At 38.9% G+C, this 24918-nt stretch overlaps 1 protein-coding gene across 1 annotated transcript in view; it reads left to right on the top strand.

Moving 5' to 3' along the window:
• Positions 1-24918, top strand: part of MAN1A1 (mannosidase alpha class 1A member 1) — a 148136-nt gene that overhangs the window by 42743 nt on the left and 80475 nt on the right. The window contains exons 3-4 of the mRNA XM_072332956.1: positions 787-902; positions 12352-12432. Of these exons, the coding sequence (XP_072189057.1) occupies positions 787-902; positions 12352-12432 (197 nt within the window). The remainder of the gene's footprint in view (positions 1-786; positions 903-12351; positions 12433-24918) is intronic.

Genomic DNA, 24918 nt, shown 5'->3' with positions numbered 1-24918 from the left:
ATCGGTTTGTTTTTTCCTCCACCTTCCTCGAGAGTCTTTTAGTACAGGACCATGAACACGTATTTAATCCATATCAAAGTGAACGTATGGGTGACACTTTGCAATCTTACTTGAAAGCTAGTAAACTGACTGTTATCCATTGCTGCAAAAGAGATAGAAGGACACTACTAGCACAGATGCGCAGAACTTTCTCTAAAACCTTCCATCTGGCTGTCTCTTCTAAGCTGAGAAATTCAGACATGCACACGATTGCATTTGTTCCCTGTAATGGTATTGTGTGCAGGCTATATGATGATGCATAATATCAGAGAAGATACTTGAAAAAGGACTAGCCTAACTGAAATGTTATCACTGCTTGTCTGCTTCTTAAATCTTTGTGAATTATTGAATATAGAGTATAAAAAAATGTTAAATAAATAAAAGTATTATTTTCAGAATCAGTCATTTCTCAATGAGGTTTATTATCTTCTGTGAATTATATTTTACAGTGAATGGTTTTATCAGTGTTAAAAAAGCACTAAACCATGGCTGAAAATGCAGTGCATTAGAACCGCTTTTCAAAACAGCCTTAGTGGAAGAACTATTTAAATATTGTGATATTGTATAGCAGCATGGAAATCAAATTTAAGGCTGTGAATTACTGGTTGCCCACTTGAATGCCTATATTTCTCATTTTTAATTGGATTAATTAAAACTGGATTTTGAAATGAGAATTAATTTGAATTAATTAGATTTAACTGAAAAGCTTTCTGTTGGAAAGTAAATAACTGAATTTATTTATTTCAGGTAACATTCAAGGAGCAACAATAGTGGATGCCCTTGATACACTGTACATCATGGAAATGAAAGAGGAATTCAAGGAAGCCAAGGAGTGGGTTGAAAAAAACTTAGATTTCAATGTGGTAAGTAGTGTTAATGTTTAATATTTAATGGTTTGTTTAGTGTCTAAGAACCAACTAAGGACTGGATTCTAATTTTGCAAGCATGATACCAGGCTACAGCATTTAGAATATCAATAGCTAGAACTGTAGCAAGAAGCAGGAATGTATTGAACTTAATGCAGTGCCTAGTGGCAGTTTTTCAGTTTGAGAGATTTATGTAGACAGGAGGCAACCACCTGAACTAAAACAAAGAAAAGGCAAAAAGGATATCATTGTAAAATATGCAACAAGCTTTTCAATATTTTTGGATAGAATTATCAGAACTTCAATGCAAACATTATTTTTTTTATCTACGTAAAAACTTAATAATTTTTCTTTCTGAAATCTTCCATGAGTTAGACTTACATTTAGAGAAGGCCACACATAGCACATAATCATTTAAATTCCTTTGAGTGTTCTAGTAAAGCTGAATCCCATGACTTATACTGAACTCAGCTCAGCTCAAACTGCTTTAGCCACATGAGGCACTAGGTCATTAAACCTGCATGTACAAATCATCCTATTAACTGGTAAGTATGCACTTGAGAGTTCATTTATAAAGCTTTTATTCTTGAAATGTTCTTTCACAGAACAGCTAGAGCAACTGTAAAACTTCGGCTAAATTGAGAAGGTCTGGTCTTGGTCCTTTCTTTTTTTTCTTCTTTTTTGTATGCATGAGAATATAATATAATTACTGGGTACAGAAAGATAATGTAGTAGCTCCACTGCTCAGAGTAGTCCCGGTAAAGTATAATAAAGCATTGTAGGCACAGCGCACTGAGCTCTATAAACCTCTCGTAGTTAACATGCATCGTGGTGGAAGCACTTTCTGCAAACAAAGTACTCTTTCTAATATGTAAAAGTCACGTTTAATTAGATTCTCTTACATACTTGAGAAATAATTATCAATTTAAGAAAGAGGAGTTAATAAGAGAGGATATTATATAGTTTATATAAGCAGCAATTTAGCGTGCATTTATATTTATGTTAATCATATAAATACAGAATATTAAACTGTGCTTCTAAGTAGCATCAGATGTCTGAACAACACACTAAGTATATCCTGAGCATAGGACTTTTTTCTATAGAAATTTTTGTGATGTAAAATTTTTGTCTTACTAGCTTAGCATTAGGAAGCTAAAAAAATGTAAGAACAAAATATCATAGAAAATAACGAGCTCTTCTTCAAAGGAAAAACTGAGCTCTGCTTGGAGGAATGTTATAAAACCTTTAAAGTGATTTGTATTAATAACATCAAAATCTTTGTTATTACAGATATCTTGCTATTTTTTCTGTTGCAAACTTCTTATAGATGATTCTGCCCAACATTTCAGCTCCTCTTGTTAATCTAAGCATGACTGAGGAAAAATGTCAAAGCTGTAAGATTTCTGTCAGTGTCTGCAATTTTGTATTACATTAGTCAGTCAATGTAGTACTCCAACAGATTTACCAACACTCCTTTACAGATACTATTGTTATGCATCAATAACAGTATCTGAAATAACTGTCCCGAGTTCAGCAGCTCACATAGTGTTTTCATAACGCTTCATAGTCATACAGAGCTGAATTAATTTTCCCAAATTAGGATGAGGAAAATAAAACAAACAACTTTAATAATTTGTTATTACTTCCAACTTTGATATTGGTCACATTATCTGTTTGTTTAATGACTGAGTTGTCTGCAGCTACTTGTTAGTTTTCCATTTTAAGTTCCAGTTTTGAATGCTATTTTATATCTTTGTCTTACAGTAAAAAGCTGGAAATTACTTATTGCAAATTATACAGGGCCTTTTTTTTTTTTTTAATATTTAAAGCAAAAGCATAGCCGTGTTTCAGGCATTACAAAACGTTTTCTGCTTTTCTATTTTATATATTATTACTTGTGTTTCATAAACCCTTTTCCTATGAAATTGATTTGGTTTTTAATAACTGACACATAGAGCTACTTTTAAATGCTATTTAGTAGAAGTATTATAAAACATGTTCTTTTTATGTTTCTGGTCATTTCCTAGGCAGTGACTACTTAATTGGCTTTTAAGGAAGCACATTTGACCTTCATTTGTATAAATAGGATTAGATTTTCTACACATTAAATCTTTCTAAATCTTTTAGTTTCTTTAAGATGTTCTTTACAAAAATCACTGAGTGTAATCTGTGGAAGAATCTTTTTTGTTTGTATTCTAGTGCAATGCAGCTGGATAATGCAAGCTATCTTCTCTCAAAATTAATAATACTTCAGATACTCGGGGACTGTCGTGAACCATTTAGCTAGCAATATATCATTCTCATTGTGCGGTCATAAAGGTTTCTAAATTTCACTTTGTAATGTAGCCTCTAGTTTATTTGCATAAAAGGATTTTTAGAATAAAGATGTCGTAGTGGGAGATGGCATCATTGCGTCACATTAGACCTCAGTTCCTCCATTCAATAAATTTTCTGGCTTCTCTGCTTCCTTTCTTGAGAAAGTTTCAATCTTGGAAGGAAATTCTGGATAAGTAAATGCAACCTTTCTTGGGAAACTTGAGTGAACTTGTTTGGAAGCATCCTTGTTTTGGAGTACACTAACCTGAGGCTGTTTTCATTGTACCTGGAGCTGCAAGCCCTTTGTTTTTGAGTCAGAAATATTCTCACTGCAGTGTTCAATATCTATTCTCATAACTGCTGAAATTCCTTGTATTTGATACCTTGTTGAAGTTTCCATCAAACAAAATCATTCTTTAGGAATTAATTTGCATGGTCTTGTTCTGTTGATATTTTAAGAAATGTAGATGTACTCAGACCTTTAGAAATATTTGACATTTAGCAGTGGATAAATCCATGGCCTTTGCATCATAGAGGTGCACTATGTTTTCTATTAAATAGCTTCATGTGTGTGGGGATGTGACTTTAATCTTCAGTTAATAAAGCTGGGGATGTGCTCTGACCTCAGCACATGCTACAACTGAGGAAAAAAATAGCATATCTTTTGCAGAACCACTAGGGAACTTGACTGTTTCCTATCTTTAACAGCACACTTCTGTGTGCTTCTCTGTTTTTATTTTTCCCTGTTTGCTTTTGGGCATGCACACAAACCAAGCACTCATAGCTTTCTGTGAGAATTTCTCTACCACCACTCAACTTCTACTTCTTGCCATGGATGAAAGGCTATCAGACTGCAGTGCAAGGAGGTGAAGCAAAACGAGCTCAGACTTCAGAAAACAGATTACAGGAGAAGTCTCAATAAAACATATGAAGGTTTCAGGATCCAGTAAATAGTGGTGGAGGAGTGGAGGTCTAGGAGCTGTTAAGGACTAGAACTGATGGTACTTCACTTCTGTACCTGAACACTCAATCTTATCTAGGATGAGAGGCCAGCAGATCTGTCTTCCTGTTCTGAGTGTGGTGGGAGCTGCAGGCTGTAGTGAGGCAGAGGAAGGGGCAGGAGTAGCATGGGGAAGGCTCAGAGCTGGAGGCTTGCTTTTGTTCTTCCTCTCTGTTATGATACAAAGATGGAAGAGATCTGTAACTAACTGGATACAGAAGATGAAATTGTCTAAAGTTTTGGGGAGGGGAAGTAGCTTAGCCTACACAATTAAATTAAGTGCTCTCTAACCATGATGAACTACCTCCCCTCAAAAAGATGGACTTGCCCATACCCTATACTGGAAATGGTCTCTGACATAGACTATGTCCTCAGTCATGCCTGGGCTGGAACAAGAGAGACCAAAATCTGACCAGAAAGTGCTAACAGTAAAATGCAATGTTGGATAATGCTTAGATTCATGCCTTGACCAGCTTAGCATTCTAAAGTGGATGAAATGAGGCAGGATCAGAACAGAGACAAGGTGTGGAGCAGAGTGCAATGAGCTTGTTTGGGCAAAGAGAAAAATTTTTTCCTGTACTAGAAAATTTCTCAAAGCTGAATTTGAATCCTAAAATGATTTTCTTGTTGTTTGTTAGAGGACTTTGCTTTGTTTGCTTCATCTCTCTCTATTTTGGCCAAAATGGAGGGTGGCAGGAAGTTATGATTGCTTACTCCGATGGAAATAGTAGAGGTACGGGCAGTAGATCTATTTGGATATAACTTGACTCCAGTTAACATTTTCTGTGAGCACTGAGTCATTGTGCATTATCTGTCTCATCAAAGATACCTTTCCTTCTTAGCTTCACAGGACTCATCTCCTTAGAAAAGAGCTGATACTATGCTGCGGGAAAAGTATTAAGAGCTTTTCATTCTGCTGCTTAAAGAGACGGGAATGGTTAAAATGGCAAGGATAAATTAAGGCTTCTGTCCTGACAGCAGTCTTAAGCAAAGCTCTTTACAGAGGTCGGTCACTATCTGATCTTATAAACCATCGTGAAGCTCGAAGGCTTTGCTTACAGTATGTTTTCTTTTGGCAACTAGAAAAATGCGTAAGAAGTACAGAAACTTGAAATTACATACATCTCTGCTGCCATGTGCACATTAACATGTCCCTTTTCCAGGATTCCAGAATACCAAATATTATTTACATTTAATTTAATTAACAAAGCTTTGTGTATTTATGTTTAGTTCAGAAATTTTGTAGCATGGAAGTCAGTAATGAGTCAAACTTTTAGAATGCAAATTGTTTATTTCAAACTTCAGCATTTACAAATTTTAAGCCTATTGTGCTGAAACTGTAGGTATTATGACCAAGCTGTAATTATTCTTAACAGTGCATAACGTAAGGTTGTCTTTTGGAGACAAATGGATTTTTTTGTACTTAATTATTTTTTTTCCCCTTTTTCTTTAAATGAGAAAGTCGGAAAGATTCCTAATAAAAGATAGCTTTCCTACTTAAAAGGAAATGAGTACCATGTGTGGAAGATGTGAGTAAATTACTTCAAGTATAATAGGTCAGTGAGGAAATTTAAGAAAGGCAGCAGTTGAAGATGGTTTGTGGGACTATTTGTTTGCTAGTTTGCCAAGTAGCTTATTAGTGCACACTAAACACTAGACATCAAAATTACTTGATTTTGTTTTGATTGCAAAATATTGTTTTGATAGGTTAAAAGGAGATCTTGGCAAATTTGTTATTAAATGCAGTTCTTTTTCCAGTAGTGTTCATAACACTGTGCCTGCTTAAGGTCTTACAGTTTGCTGTGTGGGTACAGCACTAAGCTTAAAACAACGTGCTGTGTAGTAATAAAGCTTTGACGCATGCAAAGAAGGATGCTAAAATTGCTTCCCTTATGAATGGGAACTGAGTGCAAACTGCTACCAAATTTCATTCGTGGACTATGAATTAAACTTTCTCCTATAGTTACAAGTAACTGAAATGTTGTAAAATTACAGTAGATTAAAGTAAGCTGCTATAGTATTCTTCATGTCTGTTTTTCACTTTCTGGACTGCTTGAAAATGCCAAGTATTGTTGTTGTTCCCAACCTTTGTGCTTAAGTGCAGGAATATTATTACTCAGTAGTAATCTTTAACTACTGGTACAAATCATTTCTCTTGAAACATGGTCCCTTTGAGTCTATTTTTTCCATCTAGAATTATGTACATTATTCAGTATCGTTCAGTGCAGGGTCCCTGGAGTTGTATTGTATGGCTTGTTAACCTGCAGGATACAGGCTCTTTGTGATGGTGCAGTGAGGGATGTGTGTGTGTACCTAACTATTCCTTATACATAGGAACAATATATGGAAATGCACATGAGGTGACAGAAATTTTGTTACACTCGTGATTAAACAAGTACAGGAGAACTGAATTGAAAAAAAAGGTTGGGAATTAATCTGTCCAATGGCAAAGACTGAAATAAATTGTTAGAAGGATTGAAGCCTTATTTGGATCTTTATGAAAAATAAGACAGTGAGTTACTTAACAAATATAAATCAAGGTGTCTTGATTATTGTAAATATATTCATTCACATAACAGGCACACGATTCCTAATTGAATTGTGAGTGACAGTGCAACTACCAGTGCCAATGAGTGCCAGGTGGAAGGTGATGCTAGATAAATAAAATTGTACTTAAATTGTTGTGTTATAAGTGAGGGCAACTTCTCATGAGAAAACTTAGATGAAAATTATCTTAGCTTTGACCTACAATTTTGCGGAGTGGAAGATTTTCAGGAGATAAGTATGCTATGGAAGTGGTCCAGAGGATGAGAATACTGATCTTTAAGAATCTGGAGCAGTTGCATAAGAGAAGTCTTCAGGAGAGTCCATCTGACAAGTAGCATTTTTTATACATACAGTGCTTTAAGCATTAAACTCAAAAACAGCTGTCTGGAGCTTCAGCACTGTACCAGTTGTAGACTTAACCTTCCACTTTACCAAAGTGATGGAAGGGAGGTAGCTAGATGCAGCTGAGATCAGGTTGGTCTGTCACAGGTTTGCAAGTAAAATGGAAATACAGAGTAACACTAACTAATGTAGCGCTTGATAAATTTTTTCCCTCTTTTTTTTTTTTTTTTTTCCTGTCTGGTAATTTTTGCTACTTTTTGAAGCTTCCTGAGTTACAGACAGGTTCCCTTTCTTTAAAATGAGTTAGTTAAGCTAATAATCTTTCTAGTTGAGTCTGTTAGATATTGCAGCTTCTTGTGATATTTCTGAGTACTAAACTACAGTTTCTTCTCTCGCTTAAAAGACTTACTCCAGCATTTTTCTTTATCAAGACAAAATATGGTATGCTTAGCTGTTTCATTCTTGGGTTATGGAGACTTGCTTATTTACTTAGGTGTGTGATAACATAGCTAGGTTAGAAGGATGGTAGCAGGAGCCCTCAACCTGCTACCCTGAGATGCGCTGAAAACACTGGAGCGCATTTGAAATCTTAAGACAGTGAGGCATATAGGAGAAGGCAACAGAGAAACTGGTTATAAGATACAAGAAAAAAATATATATATATTGCTGTAAGGATAGCGAAGCACTGGAACAGATTGCCCAGTGAGGTGGTGAATACCCAATACTTGGCAGCACTCAAGGTTGGGCTGCACCAAGCTCTGAGCAACCTAACTGTAGATGTCCCTGTTCATTGCAAGGGAGTTGGACTAGACAGCATTTGAAGATCCCTCCCAACTCAAACAATTATACGATTCCATGATTCTATTTACCTGAGTTTGAGAACAAGCATTCTCCACCATATGTAAATAGGTTTGGTTTGATTTTAGCCAGCAATATAAAGGATGTTACATCTCTTTGTCAGTAAATATTGTTGTCTATAGAATATAAACAAAAAAACATGACATTCTATGAAGTTGTCATTGTTTGCTCTTGTACCATTTAATGGATACATATGGTTACTTGAACTGTTTTTTTTCTAAATATGGTAAGCAGTAGTTACAGTTTCCTTGAATTTTGGGCAGTACTTAAGGCTATCCCATATGTGATCAGAAGATCAAATAGTGAATGATCAAATATTTATCAAGTGTAAAATAAAAGACCAAATTACTCTCCTCTCATACTTCAATTAACATAAAAGTCTTGGAAATAAAAAAATACTCTGTTCCTATTATCATAGAATCATAGAATGGCTTGAGTTAGAGGGGATCTCAAGGATCACCGGGTTCCAGCCCCCCATAGGCAGGGTCACCCAGGGCCCCATCCACTCTGGTCTTGAACATCTCTGGGGACAGAGGTACTCTGGCCATCCACAGCCTCTATGGGCAGCCTGTTCCAGCCCCTCATCACTCTTTCTGTAAAGAACTTCCCCCTTGACATCCAATCTAAACCTTCCTTCCTTGAGCTTAAAACTATTCCCCCTTGTCCTATCACTGTCTACCCTTGTAAAAAGCTGATTCCCTTCCTCTTTATAATCCCCTTTTAAACACTGGAAGACTGCAATTAGGTCTTCTTGTAGCCTTCTCTCCTCTAGTCTGAACAAGCCCAGCTTCCTCAGCCTGTCCTCATAGAGGAGCATTCAAGCCTTCTGAGCATCTTTGCGGCACTCCTCTGGACCCTTTCCAACACCTCCACATCTTTCCTGTACTGGGGGCCCCAGACCTGGATGCAGTACTCTAGATGGGGCCTCATGAGGACAGAGTAGAGAGAGACAATTACCTCCCCATCCCTGCTTGGCCACCCCTCTTCTGATGGAGCCCAGAATACCATTGGCCTTCAAAACTGCAATAGCTCAGTGCTGGCTTCTGTTCAGTTTTTCATCCAGCCAGGACTCGCAGGTCCTTCCCCTCAGGTTTACTTTCAAGGAGTTCTTCTCCCAGTCTGTATAGGTATCTGGGATTACTCCCAGCCCAAATGCAAAACCTTGTGCTTTGCTATGTTGAACTTCATTAGGTTCACATAGGCCTTCAAGTTTGTCAAGTTCCCTCTGGTTGGCTTCACTTCCTTCTAATGTGTCAACCACCACCACTCAGACTGGTGTCACAGATGAGCCTGTTATCAATATCTTTGATGAAGATATTGAAAAGTACCAGATCCAAGACAGACCCCTGGGGGACATCACTCATCACTGGCCTCCACCTGAACATACTGCCAATCACCACAACCCTCTGTCTATGACCTTTTAACCAACTCCTTATCCACCAAGTAGTCTACCCCTCAAATCTGTATCTCTCCAACTTTGAGATAAGGATGTAGTGGGGGACCACGTCAAATGCCTCGCACAATTCCAGGTAGATGATGTTGGTCACCTTCCCTTTGTCCTCTGATGTCACACGCATATCACTCTTGCAAGCATCTACCTATTTTCAGAATACTTTGTAGAAGGAGAGCAGCTAAAGCAAGACGAGTCTGCATATTAACAGTGAAAGATGAGCAGATGTGCACTGACAAAGGTATATCAGGTATTGCCTTATAGAATACACGATCATGTAATCTAAATTAAGATACTCATGGAAAGGTTTTGAAATTGGAAGTTATTTTTATCCAATTGGTCAGTGCCAACTTCCACACCTGTGAACATAGAAAAGTTTATCATAGTAATTTTAAAATAATTATGTCCAGTCACTGCTCTTTACAGAAGTCCTATTGGATATAACAGAATTAACTGAAACATTTCCCATACCAGCTATGCTATGATATAAGGAAGGCTTGAAAGAAAAGTCTAAATTTGAAATTAAAATAGAATAATTTCTGGTTTCTTCAGCTGGTGGATAAAAGTAAAAATATTGGGAAATGAAGAGTTTTTTTACTTACATGTTATAATACTGTTAAGCTGTTCAGAAGTTATTTGTCTACAGCTGGATTTGAAAGCAAAATAAAAAATAGCATTCTTTTTTTGGGATTTTACTTATGAGTAGAAATATACAGACTCATGCATTTTTGCATATTGCATGTGAATTATGATTAAAAATATGAGAAGAGAGTGATGGTTAGGGTTGTGGCATTTTAAACATGCAATAAAACAAATCAAACCAAAAAGATGGATGAAGTTGATATAGCAGTAAAATTCAAGCAAGTTCACTTTTCTCAACAGACTACTTCTTCATGTGAGCTTTCCATTTAAAGATAATTATTTCTTGGATATGAAATCACACAATTTCTAGCCATTTTTGCAAATTACTGTAATCTCTGTGATTTCCAGGTATAATACTAGTCTGGTATAATGAGTTTAAAAGGAACTACTTTATGAAACATAACAGCTTTCAAGTCTTCTGCTAATGAAATGCCTGTCCACTTCATTCATCACGTTTGATGCTTCAGCGTCTTGTGTAAAGGTTTCAGATGAGAATTTTGAACAAAGGGTCAAGGATGTGTGCAAGTGAAGTATTGGAAAACTGCTAACGTTAAAAGAATGATTAGTTTCAAGAAATGTCTTGTAAGATCAACACTTCAGCAAGCATGCAGGATTACAGTGCAGTTAATCTTTGAGGTTCAATAGTAGAATCTTTATTCACATTGCTGTGTCACGGGAGGTTCAGTCTGGGTATCAGGAAAAGATTCTCCACTGCGAGGGTGGTTTGGCACTGGCACAGACTTCCCAGGGCATTGATCATGGCCCCAAGCTGCTAGAGTTCAATAAGCACTTGGGCAGTGAGCTCAGATAAAGGGCTTGAATTTTGGGTGATCCTGTGTAGAGCTGGGCCTTGGACTTCACGATCCACACGGATCCCTTCCAACTTAGGTTATAAAAGAATTACTTCAAAGTGTTCTTTTTGTCTACATCTGAATTCTAGAAGCAGATGTCAGTGCTTTTCCTAACGGGCCTTTGCATTCCTCGAAAGATCACAATAATTCTGACTTAAATTGCCATACTTTACCCAGAAAGAATGTAAGGTTCTGGAGACAAAATACTCAGCTCAAATATCATTCAATTTACTTGGACGAAATCAAACATTAATTTAATTCAGTTCTTATAAGAAACACAATTACCTGAGATATCTTATGAACTCATTCCCTTGTCTAATGCCTGTCTCTTTTAGAGCTTCAACTTTCCCACATTAGAGAAAAGTTTTTGGCCTGTGCTGAAGCTCAGGATTGTAATGGAAATAGTAGTAATTTCTGAAGCATAGATGCAAAAATATAAGAAGTAGTATTACATTCAAAAGCTGAAATAAAGAACCTTCACAAGACTGTTTTTTCAACTAAATGTCTCTTTGATGTATCAAATCATAGAATCATAGAATTGCTTATGTTGGAAAAGACCTTCAAGATCATCAAGTCTAACCACAACATAACCATACTGCTCTTAGTCTCACAACCCATTGTATGTTGTACATTGGGATAAAACTAGAATTGATTTAGTCAAGAGTAGGATAAGGTAGTGATCATAAGAATGAGAATCTTCCTTTAGATTTATATTTTAAAAGTCAGAGAAGTATCTACTTTTTGAGTGAGGTAAAGGCTGAATCTCTTCTGCTAAGTAACAACAAAGGCAGTCTGTGTAATTGATAAAGACCAGGCCAGCTTGGTAAGATCTGTCTTTATCGCAGGGAAGACCATCTCCTTCCTAGTGAATGTATGCCATGATTACAGATAATTGACAGATTTTCATATTACCTGCAAGTCCCAGTCTAGAATAACTGGTGTTTAGAATGAATTAGAAATATTCTTGATAACAACATTCTGACCAAGAACTTCTCATATGGTGTCTGAAACAAAATGGTGAGAGGTGAGGTAGCATGGGATGAGTGATCTGAGAGAATATTTTGGGTGTGAGTTCTGAATCGCCTGCAGTCTCTGGAAGTGCTTGCATATGTGGATTTATGCAGTGACTCATATCTAAGTGGAAAAGATGAAAATATAAACTGTATGAGAATAATTGAAGTGATATTTTATTGAATAAGAGAAGGAAGCACTTTAAAATGCTGTAAGTTATAATGTTGGCTTTCCCTGCATATTTTGTGTTTTTCCATCTACTGTTCTGGTTTAATGCTAGTGTATGCACTTAAAAATTAAAGAATTCCTTTTTCTACTGTAGCTGGAATTATCACTCTACGTACATATAATCAAAACTTAATTGCAGTAGAGAGAATCTTTCTTACCAAAAGTATCAAGGAATAATTCTATCTCTGTTTATTTCACCAGAATGCAGAAATTTCAGTATTCGAAGTGAACATCCGTTTCGTTGGTGGACTACTTTCAGCTTACTATCTTTCAGGAGAAGAGGTAAGATATTTTCACATGGTTTATTTCAAATATCATCATCTTGATAGGCAGCTAACTTTCAGATTAGCAACCTGTTTTATTTATCAGAATTAAATTGATTTAGACCTTTGAAAATATGACATACAGTAAGGACCTGTCCAATGGCTTTTACTGCTTCTATTACTGTTACTTTGTACTAAAGTTTTTAAGCTTTTACTTTGTGTGTTAATGTTTTTCCTCAGTTGAAACCATTCTAAGTATGCTCCTAACGGGCTTTGCATTGAAGCCCAGTGTTGAAGTGTGAAATTACAAGTCTCTGTGCCACTATGCTGTGGAAGTGGTGGATTTGGCACATGTGGTATCTGCTTCACAAATCATTTAGGAACTTCTCTTTTAGCTCATATAAATTACACCTCTGACAAAGCTGTTGGCTTTCCTGAAGCTGGAAGTATTGACTCTCATGGAAAAGACATATTAAGAAAGAGAAGATAACTGTATGCTTATGTATACTTACATGTGAATGTCTTTAAAGCATTAATATCCCATTCATTTCTATTGTCTTCTTAATAATTAGTCTTATAGGTCTTTGGACAACAGTTGTCACGGTTTCTAGAGAAGATAAAGAAGCACTTTTTGTTTAACAAATACAGTTATTTCTGTAACATGTTTAGTGAAGGCTGCACTAACAGGGTAGTTAAGTAACAGGGACTATGAAATTTAAAAAAATTAGTTTGTCACTTAACAAATCTTTAATCTTACTAACATAATTTTTTGCTCCCTGTCTGTGGATTATACTAGTGTTCTTTACTGCAGGATTAACACAAGTAAAAACTCTTTATCCGTAAGTTGAATCTACCTTGGGATTTCATTAAATCCAAATCAGAGTCAAAGAATTGCAGAAGTTGGAATGGAGAGATCATCGAGTCTAATGCCCCTGCTAAAGTAGGCTCCCTACAAAGAATAAATTATTGGCAGTAACTTCACAAAAGCCTAAAGATGTACAATTTTCAGTCATCTGCAGAATTCTCACATTTTAGGCAAAGATGTATTTTGAACCTGTTACATTAAATAATATTAAGTTTTAATAAGAAACAATATATACATCTTAAAATTTAAGATAGTTATAAAGTTATCTTAGCAGCTAGTACTGGGTTATGTAATTAAGACAAAGAAGTTATGAGGAAACAATTTTTTTGCTGACAATGCTGCCTAAAAACAACTTACTATTTGTTTCTCATGATCCTATTCTGAATGATGACACTGAAAACACACTGATATTTTAAAATATACAACTGTTTATATTTTAGCTTTTGAAATTTGGTGAGAAAAAACTTGCACTTAGACTCATTTCAAATTCACTCTTAATGAAAATAAATGAATTGAGAGGTGGTTAGTAGCTGACTTCTTCACCTTTACTCAACATTGTTTTACTTAATGTTACTTCTCTGGCTCTTGAAGGAAATCACTTGTTCTTGTACAATAACTTGGCAGCTGGAAATAAGCATACCTAAGGGTGTTTTCAGAACTGAAGGTTCTTCCAAGTCTAAAGATTCTGTGATTCTATGAAGTAAGCTTTTTCTAAAGACACGCTGATTAAAAAAAAGACAATCAAACAGACAAAACATTTGCTTAGATTAGTCAAATCAAGGACTGTAGAATAAAGGAAATATGATCAAGTATTTCCAGCTCTGCTGAGACAATTTCATAAGGTGAATCCGTGCAGCTGCTAAGGAGTGACCAAAAGATTCCTCGAATGCTATAATCAGCCCCCTTCTTCAAGAGCTCTAACCACTGTCTCTTTATTGTGCAGCATCTGTGATGAGATATTCTTTTCTCTCTCACTATGAGAAACCATTTGATTGAGCAGAAGTTCAGGGATGATGTCTGACTCATGCAGACAGCAGAGGAAAGAGCTTGAGCAGCACAGTGTAAGAAGGACATAATAATATTTGCAAGGGAAGAGAAGGGCAACAAAGATGGTGAAGGGTCTGGAGGCCAAGACATATAGGGATCAGCTGAGTTCCTCTGATTTGTTCAGCCCAGAGAAAAGGAGGCTGATGGGAGGCCTTATGGCAGCTTACAGCTTCCTCACAATGGGAGCTTTTCCAGTATGTTTTAATTAACTGGTTGTGACAGAAACAGAGAATATTTCTTGGCAGACAAGAGTTGGTGGAGGACTGTGTGCGAACCTTTAAATAAAATGGCAACTGTCTGCCAAGAAATGCCTGAGCCATTTGTCATCAGTGCTGTTGAATTCATTTATATGTTGATGGTTTATATCTTGTGTCTGTTAATGTGCAATCTCACTTTCAATCAATGCATATTGTTTCTCCTAAATAGCACATAGCCATTGCTTCTCAACTATTCCTTCACTTTTACTGAGGTAGTTTTATTATCATCTTTGGGTCTGGATTAATAGCAGCACAGGTATTCAAATAAAACCACTGTACAAATGAAATGAAGAAGAATTTAAAATAAGTTATTTCACATAATGCATTATTAAGTGGAACATTTTGCAATGGAATGTTAGTGATACTGGATACTACTAACACCTATTCTAATAATGATTCTAGTAATTAACAAAAGCAAGACACAAAGCTGATACATATGATTAGGGTCAGTCCTGAGCCCTTGCAGTCTGGGAAAGACACTGTCCAAGCCAGTGTTTTTCATTACTCTGATAAAAAAGAAAAATCTCCTATCTGAGGCAGAATGATATTCCTAAATAATAGTTGTCATAGTGACTTACAGAGTGTAACTCAGTGTGCTTCCTCATGTATCTCTTTAAAAATTCTCTGCCTTTATCAGATGTGGAGAGACTTCTTGATTTGCCTCTTAAGCCTAAGATACTGAAGCAATAACCAGCTGCTGCATATGGGAAGATCTGGGTGCAGCTATTCTGATGGCAAACCAACCATCCAGCAGCGTGTAGTTTCCCATGTTGTCAGATCAGTCCTTCAATGGTGCTGCTGACAAGCATAGCAGGGACTGATGTTGCCAGTCTAGTTGCTCCCACATCATTCTTTATTAATGGAATGGAACCACTTGCATACAGGTTGTTTGGTGGATTAAACTTTCTGAGATCTCATTTAACTATTTAACTATTTATTTAACTATTTAAAACTCACTTATGAATATCTTAGAGAAGTCTATTTTTCATTAGAAGAAGTGACAGAAATAATTATTGTTTGTACTTCTAAACTACATTCCCATGGGTAATGATCCAAAGCTGCAACATATTGTATGTTTGATAACAATTTGTAAGTCTTAAATACTTAAGTAAATCCACCGTGCTCTGAAATGAATAAGGAGCATAGAAGTTTTAGATCCAGCTGATAAATTTCTGTATTCCTTTGAAGATTTTCTGTTTTCTGAATGGGATGACTAATGGTTTATTTGGAATGTTTTTGGTGTTGTTTTTTGTTGTTTTTTGTTTTTTTTTTTTAATTTAAAACATTTTGGATTCAGCAGCTGTTCTTCCTGCATAATATATCCTCTTTTCTGGGAGTAAAGACAGTTGTCTTCACCGGAGGAAGATAAAATAAAGTTGATATTGATCAACTTGATGTTTATATTGCCATTTCTCTCCGTGACATGAAGTAGAAATGTGACAGATTTTTAACTACTCTGGTAGTATAGAGATATGGATTCTTTTGATTCAGAGCTGCTTTTGCCAGGCTGGCCACAAAAGTTGCTGACTTAATATAGTACTTAGACACTCTCCTCCATTTAACTGTAGCTATTGTTATCTGGCTCCCCTTCTTTTGTAGATGGATCAGTTCATGGAGAATATTTCAATTCAATTTGTAAAACAAACAGAAAAAAACCCACCAACATATAATTCATGATTTACCAGTTTTAATAGCAGGAGGATTAAGTTTTCCACCTGTACAAAGGTATCTGTTTCTGCAAATCAGATAATGTAAGTTTTAATATAGATTCTCTGTGGATCTTATCTCACCAGTATAAGAATTTAACAAGTTTTATGTTCTGCTTCCTTTCACTTGACACCAATTAACAAGAGGACTTTTCCTCATGTCATGGAAACTTGATTTCTGACAGTGTTTGAAACTTCAGGCATAGCGTGTATCATCTTGGTCACTTCAGTGTGAATGCCACTATTCTCCCTCTTCACAGAGTGGCAATATAACTCCCCGTTTAGTAGAAAGTAAAATACTTCTATTGCATGTAGTTTTCTTCAGCACTGTTTTAAGATTTGGGTTATGTTTGCTACTTCCCATCCATCTGCTGCTACTATAAGTAATGCATCAGTATGTATATCAGTATTTCAGCAGTGTCACTCTTAAATTATCTTGATTATTTGTTTTTATTATGTTTTTCTTTTAAATTTCCATATTTTATAGAATTCTGGAGTCATTCCGCTTGGAAGGGATCACAAGAGGTCATGTAGTTCAATCCCAATATTGGAACAGCGTATTAGGGTTACTTTTTTAAGAATATCTTCAAGAGTGTTTCCTAGTGCAAACTTAGATTTTCTGTTTCAAAACTGGGGCAATACCAAAGTGAACCTTTTATTTGTAACTGGGTGTTGGAGTGTGAAGCATCTGTTAGCCGAATGTCAAACTAAGTCAAGAGCTACTCTTTGTCTTATAACCTTTGAGTTTCTGCAAGAAGTCATCATTATAGAAATGTAGTCTATATGTGCTCTGATTAAGTACTTAACAGTCTGCATACGGACATAGGAGGAGTTAAAGTCACCACTATCAGTCGATACTGTCTTACTGTCTATAATCTCCATTAGTAATTCAGTCTCTTCATCACTTTAATAATAATAGACCTAATACTGATCTCTTTCTTTGCTAGCTGCATCAGAACATAATACAGAGTCCCTATGGGCTTGCTTTTTGCAGATGACCCCCTATGATTTTGCCCTCTTAGACTACTCTTCAGTTGTTCCAAACTGACTGCCCTTCAGTCTTCCATTTGTCTCAAGTTCCTGCTATTAATAACCAATGACTATTGATTATAAACCCATCTCCATTTAATAGGTTCCCTATACTCTGAAAGCTTCCTCATTCCTGATATTCTCTCCCTTTTTTCCCAGTGCTACTTGCTCAGCTGCTCTTTGCAACACTGCTTCTTTAGGTAGCTGCACACCATATGCTGCAGATGTTTCAAAGAACTGCATCAGAGATGCTCCTTTTCACTTTCATACTTAATATTCCTTCTCACCCTGCTTCAGAGTTATTGACAGCACATACACATACCTTGACCGGGAAAGCCTATCCAAATGAAACCTTGTGGAAGCTCTGCAATCTATTCATCTGGTGAGCAATCTACTATCATCACCAACCATTTTTGAACATTATAATAAACTCTCTCACATACTGTGCTAATGTAAAGTGAAAACAGTGGCAACTCACATCAGTTCAGTAAATCGTTAGTAGCTGAAGTTCAACATAAGTACGTAAGAGAACCTAAGAGTACATAAGAATAACATAAGAGAAATCTCTTTGAGCTGTTTGTCATTAACATGAATACTCATAGCAGTAGTGTTACCCAGGGCAGGAAGGGCAAAGCAGTTGTGGGGAAAACCTGTTTCGTCTGCCTTATGTAAACCTCTACCAGGAGGAGAAAGAAACCAAGAGCCCCGATTTGGGCCTGAAAAACATGAGTTTAGAACTAACCTGTATATTTTTTCTTAATCACATTTAAGGGATTTTCATTGTGGACATTGTGTATTTAGAGATTTCCTTTGGAAAAAAACGACTTGGTTTGCCTAATGACAAACTTATTTGAAATGTTTTTGTGTTTTTGCATTCATTTAATGTCTTTAGAAATAAGTAAACAAACATTTTATTGCTCATTTCACCAATTTAAACAAAAATTCCTGCTCACTTCCAAACATACCATAACTTGATGCCAAAGGTAGTAAACTATTAAATGGGAGAATGGATGATAATGAGAGCTAAGTAATATCTGATTGTAACAGCTGGTGTGGCTGACATGAGCACCTGAGCTATATTATTAAATAGAACTGACAGGGACCTGGTTTGTTTGTTCTGAGGATTTGGCTCTCAACCAGTTCCTGTAGTTCCACTTGTTTGCAGTTCTGCAGAACAGTTGGAGAGGGGCATGTCTGTGAGTAGTAGTAGTGTAGGTGCTTTCCTTTTGAGCAGCAGTTCTAGATAGATACAGAATAGGAACTACTTGTGTGATATGCTATTAACGGTCTGTTCAGAGACCATGTATCTGCAAAGAAATTTGCAGATATTTGTCTCAGTATTCGGTTCTGTCATTTCTCTCAGTATTCAGTTCTGTCATTTTGAAGCACTAAATGCAGTTTTAATTAAAAAAGTGAGTAAAAGAAGAGTAAAATCATATTGTCTGAAGAGTTAGGATTGTCCTGCTCTGACAATTTAATAGGAAATTTACAACACATGGTTAAGTACTTCTGGCTCTGTGGAGGCAGTTGTGAGCAATATTAGCATTGTTGCAAATATGCTATCTTTATCTAAAGAATCATGTCTTTACATAAGCTTACAACCAAAAATCTAACTTATTTCTGCAAATGAAAGCAATATCAAAGTATCTCAGCTGATGCCAACAGGGGCAATAGAGGGGCATTAGCTTGCCCTCCTTTAATCTAGGCTACATAGGAAATATGGAAAATTTATTCTCTCTGTGAATGTATTATAAAAGTTCAGTTAGATGGCTCAAGAGTAATAAGGAATAAATTGTATTGAATCATAGAACTGATTTCATCCCTCCACCCCCAGAAAAAAATAATAATAATAATTAAAAAAAATACTGTGCGTCTTCATTTTCCTTTGGACGTGCATTAACTTCATTTCATCATCTCTGTATTTCTGAATGTTTAGCTATTGTTGTTATTACATATTTTTCTTATTATTAATACTAATATGATTAGCTAAGATCTCACTTTGTGTTCTGCCTCCGTAGACTGACTCTGATCTGGAGGTTACTTGTCATTAAGTTTGGAGTTAAGTAGGCCTCCTCTCCATATTAGCTTGGAGGAGACAAAAGTATAACTAGCTGATTTTTCTTGTTTTCATTCTACAGGAAAATACTAAGGAGTTCCATTAGATGTCCAAATCTGGCTTTCTCAATTAATCCTTCTACTTTTGTTTAGAGAAATTGAAGTAGATCGTAAAATTGAGAAATGTCCCTCAAAAAAAAAAAAAATAAAAAATAAAAAATAAAAGATAAATTAGTAAAATGCATCAGTCTTTTTACATGAATTCATGGGATTTGGACCATGGAATAAAGTTATACACTGGAGAGGTGTTCTGAGAAAAGTTGCTTCAGAGTACTTCTGAAAACTGCAACTATACTGGGGAAAAACTACTGTCGTGCTTTCTATTGTTGCTGAACTTTAAGAAAAGAAGTAGTTCTTTGCAGTAGAAGACTTACATTTACCCTAGGATGTCATGGCATTTGTTCAGAGATGCTGGGAAAATGTTCTGGTATGCACCACACTCAAGGATGAGGTTAAACGCTATCAAATTCCTTCTTTACCAACCTAGTGGCCTTCTATGATGGTGTCTGCATTGACAGAAAAGGGAAGGGCTACTGATGCCATCTATCTATCTTGGCTTCTTTGACATGGTACCCCACAACACAGTCATAGAATGATTTGGGTTGGAAGGGACCTTTAAGATCACCTAGTTCTAACCTCCCTGCTATAAGCAAGGACACCTCCCACTAGACCAGGTTGCTTAAAGCCCCATCCAGCCTGGCATTGAATGCTTCTGGGGGGAGGGGCAGGCATTCATAACCTCGCTGAGCAACCTGTTCCAGTGTCTCACCACCCTCACAGTAAATAATTTCTTCCTAATATCTAGTCTAAATCTACCTTCTTCCAGTTTAAAAACATTTCCCCTTGTCCTGTCTATGCATGCCCTTCTAAAAAGTCTCTCCTTAGCTTTCCTGTAGGCCCCCTTCAGGTACTGGAAATACCCTTCAGGTACATCTTTCTCTCCAAATTTGAAAGATATGGATATGATGGGTTGACTGTTCAGTGGATAAAGAACTGATCAAGCCTAGAGTGGTGATCAACGGCTCAAGGTTTGGATGGAGATCAGTGATGTGTTGTTGCACAGGGTGAGTGCTGGGACCAATACACTTTAATATCTTCATCAGTGATATTGACAGTGAGGTTGAGAGCACCCTCAGTAAGTTTGCTGATGACATCAAGCTGTGGAGTACAGTCATCACCCCAGATTGATGGGATGCAATCCAGAGGGACCCAGATATGCTCGAATAGAGGTCTCAGGTGAACCTCATGAGGTTCAACAAATCCAAATGCAAGATCTTGCACCTGTGTTGAGGCAACTTCCACTACCAATACAAGCTGGGGGATGAAAGAATTGAGAGCAGCCTTGCTAAAGAAGACCTGGGGGTACTACTGGTGGATGGGATGCTGGATTTGCACCAGCACTATGCCATCACAGCCCAGAAAACCAACGGTACACTGAGCTTTATCAAAAGAATCATGGCCAGCAGGTTGAGGGAGGTGATCCTGCCTCCCTGTGCTGGTGAGGCTTCACATGGAGTACGGAATCCAGATGTGGAGTCCTCAGTACAGCAGAGGTTCCTGTTGGAGTGCATCCAGAGGAGGGCCACAAAAATGATTCAAGGGATGGAACACCTCTGCCATGAGGAGAGGCTGAGAGAGCTGGGGCTGTTCACAGAATCACAGAATCACAGAATGACCCGGGTTGGAAGGGACCTCAAGGATCATGTAGTTCCAACCCCCCTGCCTAGCAGGGCCACCAAACATACGTCTTTACTAGATCAGGTTGCCCAGAGCCCCGTCCAACCTGGTCTTGAACACCTCCAAGGACGGGGCATCCACAACCTCCCTGGGCAGCCTGTTCCAGGACCTAACCACTCTCCTAGTAAAGAACTTCCCCCTAACATCCAACCTAAATCTTCCCTCTTTTAACTTAAAACCATTTCCCCTAGTCCTGCTATTATCAGCCCTTTCGAAGAGTTTGCTCCCCTCCTGGGAGTAAGTTCCCTTCAGGTATTGAAAGGCTGCAATGAGGTCACCCCGCAACCTTCTCTTCTCCAGGCTGAACAAACCCAACTCCCTCAGCCTGTCCTCATAGGGGAGGTGCTCCAGCCCCCTGATCATCTTCGTGGCCCTCCTCTGGACCCTTTCCAAAATCTCCATATCTTTTTTGTACTGAGGGCTCCACACCTGGACACAGTACTCCAGATGGGGCCTCACAAGAGCAGAGTAGAGAGGGACAATCACCTCCCTATCCCTGCTGACCACCCCTCTCCTGATGGAGCCCAGGATCCCATTTGCCTTCTGGGCTGCCAGAGCGCACTGCTGGCTCATGTTAAGTTTCTCATCTATTAGGACCCCTAGGTCTTTCTCTGCCGAGCTGCTCTCAAGGACAACTCCTCCCAGCCTGTACAAGTGCCTGGGGTTCTTCCAGCCCAAGTGCAAAACCTTGCACTTTGCCGTGTTGAACCTCATTAGGTTCACCCGCGCCCAGCTTTCCAGCCTGTCAAGGTCCCTCTGAATGGCATCCGTTCCCTCCACCGTATCGACTGCACCACTCAGCTTGGTGTCATCAGCAAACTTGCTGAGGGTGCACTCCATTCCCTCATCGATGTCATTAATAAAGATGTTAAAGAGCACCGGTCCCAAGACAGACCCTTGAGGGACACCGCTCGTTACCGGCCTCCACCTGGACATAGAGCCATTGACCACCACCCTCTGTCTGCGGCCTTTCAACCAATTGCTTATCCATCTAGTTGTCCACCCATCAAATCCACTTCCCTCCAATTTGGAGATGAGGATGTGATGGGGGACCATGTCAAAGGCCTTGCTCAGGTCCAGGTAAATGACATCGGTCGCCTTCCCTTCGTCCACCGACGCCGTCACTCCATCATAGAAGGCCACAAGATTAGTTAAGCATGACCTTCCCCTGGTGAAGCCATGCTGGCTGTCTAGGATCACGTGCTCGTTCTTTATGTGATCAAGCATGTTGTCCAGGAGGATCTGTTCCATAATCTTCCCAGGCACGGAGGTGAGACTCACCGGCCTGTAGTTACCCGGGTCCTCCCTGCTCCCCTTCTTGTAAATGGGAGTGACGTGACCCTTCCTCCAATCATCCGGGACCTCACCTGACAGCCACGACTTCTCAAATATGATGGAGAGCGGCTCAGCAACCACCTCAGCCAGCTCCTTCAGGACTCTGGGATGCACGCCATCTGGCCCCATAGACTTATACTCATTCAGTCTAAGGAGGCAATCTCGGACTTGCTCTACCCTTACAGTGGGGAGGGATTTACCTCCTTGGTCCCCACATAGAGGTATGGGGGTGCAAGACTTAGGGACGTGAAAAAGACTAGAATCCTGGCCACCAGTAAAGACCGAGGTGAAGAACTCATTCAGCACCTCAGCTTTCTCTTCATCTGTTGAAGCCATTTCTCCTTTTAAATTTACCAAAGTAGGTACGTCCGTTTTGGCCTGTCTCTTCTGGCCAATGTACCTGTAGAAGGTTTTCTTATTGTTTTTCACGTCCCTCGCCAAGTTCAGTTCTGCCTGCGCCTTGGCTTTCCTGATCCCACGTCTGCAAATCCGGACGGCATCCCTGTATTCTTCCCGGGTGACACAGCCTTGTTTCCAGAGCTTGTACACCCCTTTCTTCACCCTCAGTTCTCTCAGCAGGTCCTTGCTGAGCCATGCCGGTTTTCCACCTCTCCTGCCCACTTTCTTAATCAGGGGAATGGAGATCTCTTGTGCTGCCAGGAGGGCATCCTTGAAGAGCAGCCAGCTCTCCTCAACGTCCTTGTCTTTGAGGGCAGCGCGCCAGGGGATCTTGGCCAGCATTCCATTGAGTAGCTTGAAGTCTGCTCTTCTAAAGTTCAGCGTCCTGGTCCTGCTCCTTGCCAGGCCCACATCACTTGAGATCACAAACTCAATCAGGGCATGATCGCTGGAGCCCAGGCATCCTCCAACCTTGACGCCTCTGATGATCTCCTCAGCGTTGGTGAGCAGCAGGTCCAGCAACGCTTGACCTCTGGTCGGTCTGTCCAATACCTGAACCAGAAAGCTATCATCAATGGATTCCAAGAGCCTTCTGGAGCTCTTGCAGCTCGCCGTGTGGTTTTTCCAACAAATGTCCGGATGGTTGAAGTCCCCCACCAGGACAAGAGCCCGTGAGCCAGACGCCTCACGCATCTGGAGCAAGAAAGCCTCATCAGCAGCCTCCCCTTGATCAGGTGGCCTGTAGTATACCCCTAATACCAGCTGACCTTTATTAGTCCCATCTCTAATCCTAACCCACAGGCTCTCAACCTGTTCTTGACTGTTTTTCATGGGGAGCTCCTCACAGTTTATCCAATCTCTGACATAGAGAGCGACTCCCCCACCCTTCCTACCTCGCCTGTCTCTCCTAAAGAGTCTATAGCCATCGATGGCAGTATCCCAATTGTGGGAGTCATCCCACCATGTTTCTGTGATAGCAACAATGTCATAACTTTCAGAGTGCATCACAGTTTCCAGTTCCTCCTGCTTGTTACTCAGGCTCCGTGCATTAGTATAAAGGCACTTCAGCCGGGCTGTCCGTCTCACCACCTTCATAAGCGATCCAGGATCTGCTAGAACAGCAGCATCCCCAGCATCCCCCTGCCCTACTCCCTCCTTTTGCACTTTGCAATCATTGCCCGCGGAGTTCGGTACAATCCCTCGAATGAACCGTTCAACCCCAGCAGCCCTTGTTTTGCCCCCTTCCCCCTTCGTTCCTAGTTTAAAGACCTGTCAATGAGTCCTGCTAATTCTTCAGCTAATACCCTCTTACCCCTCAGGGACAGGCTGCGTGCATCAGCAGCCATCATGCCAGGTGCAGTGTAGATTGCCCCATGGTCAAAAAAACCAAAATTCTTGTGTCTGCACCAGCTCTTAAGCCATCTATTTAAGAGATAGGTTTTATGGATCCTCCCTGTACCTTTTCCTGACACCACGGGCGTAGAAGAAAACTGTTCAGCCTGGAGAAGAGAAGGCTTCACAGTGACCTGATAGCGGCCTTTCAGTATCTAAAGGGGAGCTACAGGACAGAACAGGATTGACTCAATAGTAGAGTCTGTGGTGACAGAACAAGGGGAAATGGTTTAAAGCCTGAAGATAGTGGATTTAGTCTGGGGGGGGAAAAAAAAAAAGAAAAAAAAAAAAAGATCTTTTGCAGTGAGGGTGGTGAGGCACTGGAACAGGTTGCCCAAAGATGTAATTGATGACTCATCCTTGGAGACTTTCAAGGCAAGGCTGGATCAAGCCCTAGGCAACCTGATGTAGCTGTGTAAGTCCCTGTTTATGGCAGAGGAGTTGGACTAGATGACCTTTAAAGGTCCCATCCAACTCTAGGGATTCTATGAAATTGGCTATTTGAATGATCAGATTAGAGATTCATTATGAAACACCACATTCTCTGCCGCTTGCAAGTCCTGGGGCTTCAAGTTAACAGAAGATCACTGAGAAAATTGAATTCCTCACATCAGAAGCACACA

The sequence above is a fragment of the Excalfactoria chinensis genome, chromosome 3 (assembly GCF_039878825.1).
Source record: "Excalfactoria chinensis isolate bCotChi1 chromosome 3, bCotChi1.hap2, whole genome shotgun sequence".
Taxonomy (NCBI): Eukaryota; Metazoa; Chordata; class Aves; order Galliformes; family Phasianidae; genus Excalfactoria; species Excalfactoria chinensis.
Note: the sequence above shows the minus strand (reverse complement) of the source record. Positions and strands in the feature narration are given on the sequence as shown.